The sequence below is a fragment of the Pituophis catenifer genome, unplaced genomic scaffold (assembly GCF_029215685.1).
Source record: "Pituophis catenifer annectens isolate HBS135680 unplaced genomic scaffold, rPitCat1.0.hap2 SCAF_7, whole genome shotgun sequence".
Lineage (NCBI taxonomy): Eukaryota > Metazoa > Chordata > Lepidosauria > Squamata > Colubridae > Pituophis > Pituophis catenifer.
In genome coordinates, this window is record NW_027256887.1 from 34,019,876 (window position 1) to 34,033,328 (window position 13,453).

A 13,453-nucleotide genomic window follows, 5' to 3' on the forward strand; every position below is an offset into this window, starting at 1 on the left:
GCGGGTTGAGCCTGTTTTAGCATCCAACCCACACCCACACACAAAAAAAAAAGTTTGCCGAGGGTGAAGTTGGGCTGTGGACGCGGACAGCAGGCAGAAGTCAAAGACAACCCCCCAACCCTCCCCTGGCAACTCCAGGGCCGACCAAGAGATCCCCTCCCCACTCTTCCTCCTCTGCCACAGGGTTTTGGCATCCACGGGGGCTGATCGCTATCCACCCACAGGAGGCTCCTTTCAGCATGGGGAGCAGTGGAATGTCTCTGTGCCTTCCCATTGTGTGGATCTGGGCAGGCTGGGAAGCAAGGCAGGAGCCCCTGGTGCTGCCTTCCAGTCGAGGGAGGGAGGGAGGCTGCTTGAAAAATCCACTCGTTGGGACTGTGGTCTCCCCTTTTCCCCCCTGGCTGGCTGGGCTCCCTCATGTGGTTTGCGAGGGGCTTCCAATTGCAGCTCACCCTTTCAGGAGTGGCCGCCCCCATCAGAGACCCATTTCTCCCGTGAGCCAAGGCCAATTGGCGGCGGGTGTGGGTGGGAGAAGCTGCAGTGAAGAGGTCAGGGCGGCCGGAGCCACTTTTCATGTGCAGCTGGATGATGCAGTTGTGAGCGGGGGCTCGCACCAGAGCTTCGGCGCCAGTCCCCCTCCGCCCAGTCCCAGGTCAACAGGGCTAGGGCTGGCAAGTTTTTTTTGCAGCTGCTCTTTGCGGCCCCCACTAAGAGAAGGGGTGCACGAGCTACAGTTTGAAGGAGCGGCCTCCTCAAGGCCGTTCCGCATGGATGGCAGGGGTGCATGGGGCATGATCCCCCTCCCTTCCCTCCCTCCAGCCTTGCTTCCTCATGTTGTGTTGTTTGCATGGCAACTGTGCATGCGTCTAAGTATTTGGGGGGGGCTTATTTTCAGGGGGGGTTATTTTAATGCATGCACTCAAAAGCCCAATTGGGCTTATTATCGGGAAATGTCTTAGCTTCGGGGAGGTTACCTTCTCAAGGTTACCTAGTTACCTTGAGGAGAAGGTAAGCAAAGCTGGCCACCCCCTCAAGGAAGCAGGGGGTGGGGTCCCAGTGCCCCAGGAGCTTGAGGACTGGGTTGGGCACTTGTCCTCCACTGCCCAGGCTCCAGCAGCCCATGCCACCATCTGGGGGTCCTCTGCATGGCCTGAGAGGGACGGTGAGGCTCCTCTGGTGGACTAGGCTTTGGCACTCACCCTGGCCTTGCCTTCCTCCACTGGACACCTCTGGATCCCCCCTTCCAGCCTTGCCTGGCCCCCACAGGAGGCGGAGGATGCTGCTGCTGTGTATCAAAGTGTGGAGGAGAAAGTTTGCAGGAAGCAGTTTCCTCCAAGTCCAACTTCTGCCTTGACAGATCTCTGGAGAAGAGGAAAGAGTGGCGGGGAAGCTGAATGAGGGAAGACTGCCCCAACAAGCCAGCATCCTTACCATACATGATTGGAAATGGGGATTCCCTTTCAAGAAGGGCCAGCCTCCCTCATGCAGGACCAGGGAGCACTGCTCCCCTGCCACCTCCTCTTGCTCTCCAGAGGTCTGTCAAGGCAGAAGTTGGGCTTGGAGGAAACTGCTTCCTGCAAACTTTCTCCTCCATGCTTCCACACACAGTAGCGGCGTCCTCTGCTTCCTGCTTTGCTGGGAGAGGGCACCAGGCAGGGAAATGCCAACAATGGGATTGGGAGAAGAACGTCTCCTTTGGCATTCTGTGCCAAAGGAAGCACACACACACACACACACACACACACAGTTCCAAGCTTGGATACTTTTATCTACATCTGAGCTTACAAACTGCAAATCATACCTGGGCTTGGGGAGAAGGCCCTTTCCTTCCTCTGTGGATAAAAGTCCCAAACTTGGAATGCATGTGTGTGTGTGTGCACGCACACTTGTGGGGCATCAAATTGTGCCCATGTCGAGTTAGCCAGTGCAACTTGTTCCATCCTGACCCAGCCATCCTGAGTCAGCCACGGCCAGTGAGCAGTGTTGAGCCAGCCACACCCACCTAGTTGCGGTGACCCAGCTACTGGCTCTTTGAGGGAAATCATAATGCTGATCTGGCCCTAAATGAAATTGTGTTTGACACCTCTGCTCTACACCATAAAGTGGGTGGGAGGGTAGGAGCTTAAAATTGGAAAGAAGAAAGGGGAGGTTGTCTCCTTACATTTCACTTCTTACATTATATTTATTCATACGTCTTCTATGTTAGTGCAAAATTCAAGCTTTCCCCTTTCCCCTTTAAACAAGAGGAATATTTAAGCTTAAGTTTAAATAATAAATAAATATAATAAGAATACTTTAAAATTAACCAAGACAGATGTCATAAAAAATTCTGGTAATCATATGACTCTCATTGTATGAAAGAAAACAGAGTAACATCTTTTTTATATCTGCTGATGACTTAAAACGTGAATAATCTTTAAGTGAAGTAATGGGCATCTGCTTATGTTAAGAAACTATTCCTACCTGTACAAGAGTAGTCATCAATTCTGATGTAACCTGTTTTGCAGACACACATAAATGATCCTGGTGTGTTGATACACATAGTATTTTCCTGACAGTAATGTCTCCCTTCAGCACATTCATCAATATCTGTGGATAAAACAACAAGACCAGATGAACAAACACTGCTGAATATCCTGTTTTTAACACAGATTGGAATAATGTCGCCAATTAGAGCAATTGTCTCTGTCTTATTTCTTAGGCCAAGTATGGGCAACCCACGGCTCCAGAGCCACATGCGGCTCTTTCATCTGTCTGCTGCAGTGTACTCCACTGTCCCGAAGTGGGATTGAGTGGGGGATAGGGGGAAGGGAGCAGGGAGCAGGGGGAAGGGTAGGGGGACTTGTAGGAGGAGAAGCCCAGCTGGCTTTCCTTTTGGTGTGGGGCTGGGGGAAGACCCAATAAAAATCCAATATTTCCCCATCTAATAAATGGGGAAAATAAAGGCCTGGTGGTCCAGAGTCCAAAAAGGGGGGTGGGGTCTGTTCATTGGAGGATCAAAGAGGAAATCAGTCAAAATTTGGACAGGAGGCTATTCAGAGAGGGATCTGCCTCTGAAGGTCTCTTCTTCACTCTCCCTTAGAAGTAGAATAAAAGTAGGTGGGGTGTGTGTGTGTGTGTGTGTGTGTGTGTGTGTGTGTGTGTGTGTATAAAAATAACAGCCCAGGATAGCTTCAGCCACAAACAACAGCTGCTGTTATTTTTGCTAAGAGCTTCTAAATTACACAGCATTCTTTAATAAATACTAACAATAACAAACCATAATATACAGGATTAAAGGAAGGGAGGTGAAAATCAAAGGAGGGGGGAGGGAGGGATGGATGGATGGATGGATGGATGGATGGAAGGAAGGAAGGAAGGAAGGAAGGAAGGAAGGAAGGAAGGAAGGAAGGAAGGAAGGAGCCAGTCTCGTCTCTGTACCCATCAAGCATTCTATGTCCTGGTTTCTCTTCCCCACCCCCATTTGCTCTTCTAGCACACTTTCCTTTCCTTTGATATAATAGGTAAAAGCCTTTGAACTACCTGAGAGCTAAACTTTAGTTGTTCTTGAAATCTTAATATCTCCAGAAGGGTTCAAATAGTGGAAAGGAGAGAGAGAGAAAGAGGGAGAGAGAGACAGATAGACACACAGAGAGAGAGAGGTGGGGTCGGGTAGGGCAAATAATTTAACAACTGGTTCTCTGCCTTAATGACCAGCTGGGTAGGTCTGGTTGGGTAGGAGGGAGTGATGTCAAGTTGGCCATGCCCACCCAAGTTTTGTGGCTCCCAGTGTTTTCTTTTCTGTGGTAAATGGCTCTTTGAGTGTTTAAGGTTGCTGACCCCTGTCCTAGGCAGGGATTTAAGTTATAGTAGCCCAAGTCACCAATTTTTATTCTGTGACTATTTAGTTGAAGAAGCAATTTCCTTCATCCCTTGTAACACTTTAGAGGAATATTTATGACTACAAATATGACAGGCAACTGCTAATTGCTTTATGTAGATTGTTACATAAATAAAATGTATACCAGCCTCATATTATTAGATAAGTATATGTATATACTACACACACACGTGTGTGTGTGTATAGTGTAGTGTATATGTTTATGTATATGTATACATACAATTTATACAGTATATAAAATAATTAATATTTTAGTAATTTTAATAAATATAGTCAGAACAATGACTGGAATTATTGATTAATATTAGATGTTAAGTATTAGAAATTAAAATGGAAGAACAAATATCCACAACACTTATATTTGTGAAATTTTTATTACTTATGCAGTGTAGAAAATTATCTCAAAGAGATCACAGCAGCAGCCACCACATTCCATGGGAGGCATGGAATTTGTTTATTGTATTTTTTAAAAAAGTCCTGTTTCAATTAAATCATCTATAAGAAGTAATTGTTCTACACTAAGACGCAACACAAATGATGCTGGTACATACATTTACATTATCTAATTTATTTTTTTTTAAGTCTAGAATCCCACCAAATTAGCACAATAAATCAAAATATGTCATGATTTATAAAGCAATTTTAAGAAGGGCTGGAATTAATATTTTTCATAACCCATAATTAACCAAAGAACTAGATATAATAACAGTTAATCTTAAAGGGGACACAGTGGCTCAGTGGCTGCTGAGCTTGTCAATCGAAAGGTTGGCAGTTCAGTGGTTCAAATCCCTAGTGCCACGTAACAGGGTGAGCTCCCATCACTTTTCCCAGCTTCTGCCAACCTAGCAGTTCGAAAGCACGTAAAAAATGCAAGTAGAAAAATAAGGACCACCTTTGGTGGGAAGCGTTCCGTGCGCCTTTGGCATTTAGTCATGCCAGCCACATGACCACGGAGACTTCTTCGGGTGGCACTGGCTCTTCGGCTTTGAAACAGAGATGAGCGACTTCTGGTGGCACCGCAGGCGCCAAAGATGCTCCTTTTTGAGCGCCAGCCCCGCGATCTTGTAAAGCTGCTAGAACAGCGCAAATCAACAGTCTAGAGGCTTGAAAACTTTCTCCCTGGGAAAAGGAGAGGAAGAGAGCAGAAGGGCGTAGGTAGAGCTCCCCAAGGAGCCTCAGGAACAATTCTGGGGCTTGAAGGGTGAGAGCTCCCTGGAAGCCCGACAGAGCTCCAGATCTGGGACGTTTCTGCTTTAAGCAGAAGACGCCGCGACCACCCCTGCAAACAACGCTTGGAATAAACATCATTCGGAAGCAGGCTGAGCAAACTCAGGAGAGATCAGATTTGCAAGTACTGAACTTTAACTCCAAATGTGTATTACTTCCTTCTGACTCATTAAGGGGAGAAAGTGAAACCAAGATGGCGATTGAGCTTTAATGGGGCGTGAAAGCGAAAGTTAAAGAGGAAAGTTTCATTTAGCGCTGGTAGCCCCTGTTCAAAATTAGAGATTTTTGCTTCAAAAAAAAAAAGATTAAAGGCTAAAAAGATCACAGCAGTGATTTTTTAAAAAAAGGATTGATATTATTTAAAGACTGGGAATTTTTGGATTTGGTGGATTTGTTGTTCTGGCTGCTAAATAAATTCAAATTGGAAACTAAAAATGGCTTCAAAACAAGTAAAGACTATTGTCCCCAAAAGTGCTGGGACCTCGCCAGCTCAAACATCCAAATTGCAATCTCTCTCTGTTCCAATGGAACCACCAATATTAACACTTGAAATGTTGCAGGAAGCCCTTAAAATACAAGCCTCTGTTACAGAAAAAAAAAATTACTTCGGTGTTTGAGGATAAAATTCGAGATGTTGCTGAGGAGATAGTTCAAATTAAAGAGATTATTCAAAAACGGAATCAAGAAATTAGAGAAGATATTATTATGGCAGTTCAAGGTCTGGCAGGCCATATTGAAGCAATAGATGAAAAAGTGGAAGAAATTAAGCAGTCTAATGAGAACTTGGAAAATAAAATGGGAGAAGTCCAGAATAAGATGGAAAGAGCAGAGGCCGATGTGATAATGATACAATATAGAGATATGGAATTTGCTTTGAGAATAAGAGGCCTCAAAGAAAATAAGCAAGAGAATTTGAGAGAGATCTTTTCAGAAGCATTTGCACAGATAATGGGAGATCAAAAAGCAAATCTTGAATGGCAAATTGACAAAATTTACTGTATCAATTCATGGGTTGCCAGACAGAAACATCTACCAAGAGACATTGTAGTCTATTTTACAACAAGGAGAATACACAATGAAATCCTAAAAGTCACTTTTAAAAATAAACTTCAAGTGTAGGGGCAGGAGGTTTTAATACTGAAAGAAATCCCCCCCAAAATGTTGAGAGCCAGAAGGGATTACACCTTTCTGGTGGAAGAACTGAGAAACCGTCAGATACAGTACAGATGGGAGGTTCTAGCCGGACTAGTGGTGAACTATTCAGGAGAAAGATATCGTCTTAATTCAGTGTGGAAGGCAAGAGATTTTTACACCAATGTACTAAAGGCTGGATGCCCAGTCTCCAGAAGCTAGAAGGAAGACGGAAGCAGAGGGGGCAAGAAAGGGGGAGAAGGAAGAATCGCTGGCACAGGCCCAAAGGGGAGCTTTGATTATTCAAGAAGACTTAATACAACTTTCAACTACTGCTCAAGCTTTGGAGGTATTTGACAAAATAGAAGAACCTAAGGATCAAAGACAGACCCAAGCGGCAGCCAAGTGTCAAGAAGAATTAAGATTGCAGCAACTACACATGATGCAAGAAACTACAAAAACAGAAGCAGTGGGAGGAGCAAGACCAAAAAGTAAAATGCATGGAGATTTCCAGCAGATGTTCCAAAAGCTTCAGGCGGCCAAGAATGGCAACTAGATTTCTGACTTGGAATGTTAATGGCCTAAATTCACCACAAAAGAGGAGAAAAATATTTCATTATTTGAAACAGTTTAAAAATGATGTAATCTGTTTACAAGAGACTCATATTAGAAGTAAACATCAAAAATATTTAATAAATGCAAGGTTAGGTATACATTTTGTTGCATCTGCTCCCGAGAAGAAGAATGGTATAGTTATACATCTAAAAAAAGACTTAATTGCCAAATTAATTGAAACAGATGATCAAGGAAGATTTATAGCAATTGAACTTTTAATAAAAGGAGAAAAAACACTTTTAATTGGAGTATATGCACCGAACTAACAACAGGAAAATTTTTATAAGCTTTTACATTCCAAGTTACTACAATGGGATTACAAATCATGTATTTTATTGGGCAATTGGAATGGAGTTTTGGAAACTAAAAAAGATAAGAAGGGGCTCTTGCAAAATATCTCAACGCGTGCTAGATTGCCAAAATCGTTTTTTGAAATGATGGATGATATGGAGTTTAGAGATATCTGGAGAGAGAGGAACCCTGAAGAAAAAGACTTTACTTTTTTCTCTGATAGACATCAATCTTTCTCTGGGATTGATTTCATATTAATTACTAATGATCTTTTTTCTAGGGTGAAGACGAAGATCTGCCCAAGAGGTTTTTTTTTATTGAAAAGTTTTATGAAAAATACAAACATTTTCACCCCCCACCCTTCCCCCCTCAACCCCACCCTCCCCTTCCCACCCTCCCTTCCCCTCCCTCCCCCACCCCCCTCCCTAGACTTCCCAGAACGAGCACAGGGTATAGCATTCACAAACCAAAAACTAAAATGTGCTAACAAATTATTACATTTCATATTCTCCCTAGGTCCTTAAGTCCTTATAACTCAGAAAAAACAAACATAAACTACTTAATATTATTTCATTCATAAGCTATATGAATCTTCTTATTCGGATACTTCTTCTGTATGTAATCAATCCATTTTCTCCATTCCGATATATATCTCTCATTTGAATGGTCTTTAAGGTATGATGAAATTTTTGCCATTTCCGCCAAATGCACAACTTTTAATGTCCATTCCTCAATAGTAGGTGGATCTTTCTTCTTCCAGTACTGTGCCACCAGTAATCTGGCAGCCGTTATTAAGTTCAAAACCAGCTTAGTCTCTATTACAGTACAATCCATAACTATTCCCTGCCCAAGAGTTTTAATGGATCATAGTCCAGTTTGGATGGAATTAGAGTATGGAATGGGATTTAAGAGGTCTTGGAGGTTAAATGAAAATCTGTTTAGATATGAGGAAAATGTAAAAGAATGTAAAAAATTTATGAAATAATTTTTTATTATAAATATGCATAAGGGTACATCTATGGAAATGGTTTGGGATGCAAGTAAAGCATATATGAGAGGTATTTTGATATATTTGAATAATAAATATAGACATAAACAGGAAAAAAAAGGAAGGACTTAGAAGAGGAAATTAAAAAAAAAGAACAAGCTTTGATATTGAACCCAGCAGACAAGAAAATAAAAGAGGCAATTAACTTACTGCGAGGGCAATTTAATATGCTAATGGCAGATCAGGTCACAACTAATTTGCAATATGCTAAACAAAATACTTTTTGCAATGCTAATAAACCAGGGAGATGGTTAGCATATCTGTTAAGGAAAAAACAAAAGTCACGGACCATAGAGAAAATAGAATATAAAGGTAAAGAGGTTTGTCAGCAAAACATGATTAAAAAGCATTTTTAGAATTTTATACGAGGTTGTATGCTAGTGATAAAACTCAAAGTATAGATGTAGATAGATACTTACAGAAAGAGAATATTCCTATAATTACAAGAGAGCAAAGGGAGGGTTTAAATCAACCAATAACTTCCAAAGAGATCATGCTTGCAATTAAGCAGTTGAAAGTGGGTAAAGCCCCTGGGACGGATGGTTTGACAACTGCTTATTATAAACACTTGCAGTTAGAAATGGTGGGACCACTCAAAGAGTTATTTACCAACATACAATCTGGAGGAGATGTACCCTCATCCTGGAGGACAGCTTTTATTTCTCTGATTCCAAAGGAGGAGCAAGACCACACTAAGCCAAAAAATTATAGGCCTATATCACTTTTAAATACAGATTACAAAATTTTTGCTAAAATACTAGCAAATAGGTTAATGACAGTCATGCAACAAATGATTCATAATGATCAAACCGGTTTTATAAATGGTAGACAAATGAAGAGTAATGTAAGACAAGTGGTTAACCTATTAGAGTATCTGGGGAAGAACAACCAAATCCCTGTGGTGCTAATATTTCCTGATGCGGAGAAAGCATTTGATCGATTGAATTGGCATTTCTTATTGAAAATAATAGAAAAGATGCAGCTGGTTCCAGCATTGAGTGGCACGCAGGCTTGATGAGATCGGCACAGCTTCCCGAATCTGAGTTGCTGGCACTGACTGATGATGCTACGGGAGCGCCGACAACATTGAGGGGAAGCTGTGCCGATCTCGTCAAGCCTGCATGCCACTCAATGCTGGAACGAGCTGGTTGCTGAGCGGAGCTTCCCCCAGACATCCAGGGGGATATTACCGACGCTCCGACTTCCCCAGACAGGTGGGGCTCGCCATCACTGGGGGTGAGCTGGGGAAGTCGGAGCATCGGTAATATCCCCCTGGATGCCTGGGACGGCGGGGGAAGCTCTGCGTAGCAACCAGCTGGGTCCAGCATTCAGTGGCATGCAGCCTTGACGAGATCGGCACAGCTTCCCCTCAATGTTGTCGGCGCTCCCATAGCGTCATCGGTCAGCTCCAGCAACTCAGATTCAGGAAGCTCTGCCGATCTCGTCAAGGCTGCATGCCGCTCAATGCTGGAACCAGCTGGTTTCTTTGCGGAGTTTCACAGCAGAGAGAAGAAGCTGGATTTTGCTTTCCATTGCAGACACCAGATCGGCCCCCTGCAAGCTCTCGTCTCTGGAGGAGCCCGACCAAAGTTTCCAGTGCCACTTCAGGGAGCGCTCCTTGAAAGATGAGATCTTGCAGGGGGCTGATCTGGCGTCCGCAATGGGGAGCAAAATCCAGCTGCTCCCCGGACCAGTCACCATTTACCGCTCTGAGTCCCAAGCATCAGGAGATGAGGGCTGCCTTGCGCCGCAAATATACCAAGGCAGAATCCTGATGCTGCACTTTCAGCAGAGAAATGAGGACTGCCTTGGCCATCAGCTGGCACAAATATACCAAGGCGAATGCTCATGCCGCACAAGTTCAAGTAGTGCTTCGCTCCCACACTTCTTCCGGCCCTCAGTCTCTCAGGGAGATGCTTGACTTCCTCTCAGCCCCAAGACACTGGCTGGCCATTGAGATGAGAGAGAGAGAGAATGAGAGAGAAAGAGAGAGAATCAGAATGAGACAGAGAAAGAGACAAAGAATGAAAGAGAAAGACAGAATGAAAGAGAATGAGAGAAAGAGACAGAGACAGAGAGAATCAGAGTGAGAGAGAGAGAGAATGAGAGACAGAGAAAGAGACAGAGAATGAAAGAGAGAATCAAAGAATCAGAGAATGAGAGAGAGAGAGACAAAATGAAAGAGTATCAGAATGAGAGAGAGAAAGTGGAGGGAGAGAGAGAAAGGGGGACAGAGAGAGAGAGAGAATGAGAGTGGGGGGAGAGAGAAGGGGAGAGAAAGAGAGAAAGAGAGTGGGAGAAAGAGAGAGAAAGAGGGTGGAGAAAGAATGAGAGAAAGAGTGGGAGAGAGAGAGAAAGAGAGAATGAGAGAGTGGGGGAGAGAGAGAGGGGGGAGAGAGAAAGAGAGAATGAGAAAGAGTGGGAGAGAAAGAAAGAGAGGGAGAGAGAGAGAAAGAGAGACAGAGAGGAGGGAGAGTGCCTGAAGGACCCCATCCTGTACTGGGAGTCCAGATGGTTACATTAACAGAAACAATATTTAATCTTCCTGTATTTTTAAAGCTTTTATATGTTTCCGTCCCCTGTTGCAGTGCAGGCTCCAACATGTTGTACTTACTATAGCCTTCAGCACCCATACAAAAAAAAATCATATCCCTGGTTTATGGTTAAGATGCCCAATTTATGGTATTTCAGCCAGAAGTAATCTGCATTATACCGGATAATGCACTTAAGTTCAATTTAAACCTTAAGCAGAATGGCTTGCCTCAAGTCTTTATGACTAAGCATGTTTGCTTTAACCAGGCTTTATGCCAATACTATGTAATTGGAAACTGTTTTTAGTAAAACCTTAGAAGTGTTTTTCCCCCTCTTTTTTAAGAAAATGGATGAGGAAGGATATAAGTACAGTGTGCTTTGTTGGCTGGGTAAAATCATTATTGCCTGAACCGCGAAATTTAAAATTATGAAGTTGGTGGTCCCCGAGGTCCAAAAGGTTGGGGACCCCTGGCCTAACACCATCGGAAAACACATATTGGAGGAGGGAAGGGGGGAAGAGGGACGGGGAAAAATTATTGTAATATTTGATAAAACTTTTTAATAATAAAAAAAAAGAAACAGAGATGAGCACCACTCCCTAGAGTCGGAAATGATTAGCACATATATCGAGGGGAACCGTTACCTTTTAATCTTTTTTTTAATTATTTGATTTATATGCCGCCCTTCTCTGGAGACTCCGGGCGGCTTACAATGCGTTAAGCAATAGCCTTCATACTTTTGTATGTTTATACAAAGTCAGCTTATTGCCCCCACAAACTGGGTCCTCAATTTACTCACCTTAGAAAGGATGGAAGGCTGAGTCGACCTTGAGCCTGGGGGGAATTGAACTTGCAGTAATTGCAGGCAGCTGGATGTTAAGTGCTGCCTTAGGAGGCACGCCAATACTCCTTTGCTTTTTTACATGACCACCACATATGGTAGTACGTGCCTGATTTGTGATTGCATTTCCAACATTTTGGTGATAAATTTCTAAACATTTTTGCCAATCTCGCTGGTGGAAGATGCCCCTTGTAGAACATTTTGTATAAATTTTCTTTATACAGTATTGCCAATGTTATTTTCCTATTTTTCCCCCCATAATTCTTGCCATTTTTTCAATCGTATACTGTACCCAAAATTTATTGCCCATGCCACCATCATTTCTTTGACCTGCTCTTCCTCCATTTTATAATCCAATAAGAATTTATAAATTTTCTTTACCAATCTTTCATGTCTTTCAAGTAATGTGATTGGATCTGTAAATAGGACCACCACTCCAAATCTACCCCTTGTTCTTTTAATTCTTGCCTTGATTTCAGTCCCCCTTCTTCATTTATTATATCCTTTTATGTAACATATTTTCCCTGTTTGATGAGGTTTGGGTGTACTAACGTTTCTAATGTGGATAACCAAATTCGAACATTCATTTAATTCTGCTGCTTAAATTTATTCCATATCTCCAATAAAGCCTGTCTTATAAAATGTTTTTGAAAATATCGATGTGCTACTTGTTTCCCACACCACAAAAATGTGTGCCATCCTAGATGTAAGTCGTGGCCCTCTAACATTAACAATCTTCTATTTTTTAAATTTATCCATTCTATTACCCAGGTGAGTGTTGCTGCTTGATGATATAACTCGCAGTCCGGCACGCTGAACCGTCCTCTTTCTTTTGTTTCTTGTAAAAGTTTAAATTTAATCCTTGGTTTCTTCCCTTGCCAAACGTATTCCGCTTTATTCAATTTTCTAAAATATTTTTTATCTAATTTTATAGGGATATTCTGAAACAAGAAGAGTAATTTTGGTAGGATGTTCATCTTGATCATTCTTCCCATTAAAGAAAGCCTCAAATTTCTTCATCTCCCCAACTCTTCTTTTATGTGATTCATCAGTTTGGCATATTATCTTCTTTGATTGAAGTGCATCTTGCAGTTATATAAATTCCTAAATATTTCATTTTCTTCACTATCTGTATGTTTGTTCTCTTGGTCAACTCCTCCTTCTGTTTGTTCATCATATTTTTAACAATCATTTTAATTTTGTCCTTGGTAATTTTCAATCCAGCTACATCTCTGTATTCTTCTAATACTTCCATAAGTTTCACGCTCGATTATAATGGATCCTCAAAGATAAAAACCAGATTGCCTGCAAAAGCTTGCACTTTGTAAATTCCTTTCCTAATTTCCTGTCCTTTGATTTGTGTTTCTTTCCATACTAACCTCGTTAACATATCCAGGGACAATATGAACAATAATGGGGATAGTGGCACCCTTGTCTAGTATTCGTCTGAATTTTAAAAATTTTTGTCACCTCTCCATTCACTATTACTTTGGCTTCTTGCTTAGAATATGTCACCGAAAACATATTTAAAAATTTGTTGCCAAATGCCATATACTTTAATTGTTGTGCCATAAATTCCCAGTTGACGTTATTGAATGCTTTTAGAGCATCTAAAAATAGCAGTGCTACCTGTGTGCCGCTATGTATCTCATAATATTATAGAACATCTAGTATTATTCTTATATTATTTTTCATTTATCTTTTTGGTAAGAAACCGTTCTGGTCGATGTGAATAAACTCATTTTAAAACTTTTTTAGATGATTAGTTATTATTGATGTGAATATCTTATAGTCTGTATTTAGAAGAGATATAGATCTATAGATTTTTATTAGCATCCTATCAGAGTTCTCCTTTGGTATCAGTACAAAGTTTGCCTCCACCCACGATG

General features: G+C 42.0%; 1 protein-coding gene across 1 annotated transcript in view; it reads right to left on the reverse strand.

Moving 5' to 3' along the window:
* NELL2 (neural EGFL like 2) overlaps positions 1-13,453 on the reverse strand; it is a 419,520-nt gene that overhangs the window by 141,556 nt on the left and 264,511 nt on the right. Inside the window, exon 13 of the mRNA XM_070947964.1 lies at positions 2,464-2,589. Within this exon, the coding sequence (XP_070804065.1) occupies positions 2,464-2,589 (126 nt within the window). The remainder of the gene's footprint in view (positions 1-2,463; positions 2,590-13,453) is intronic.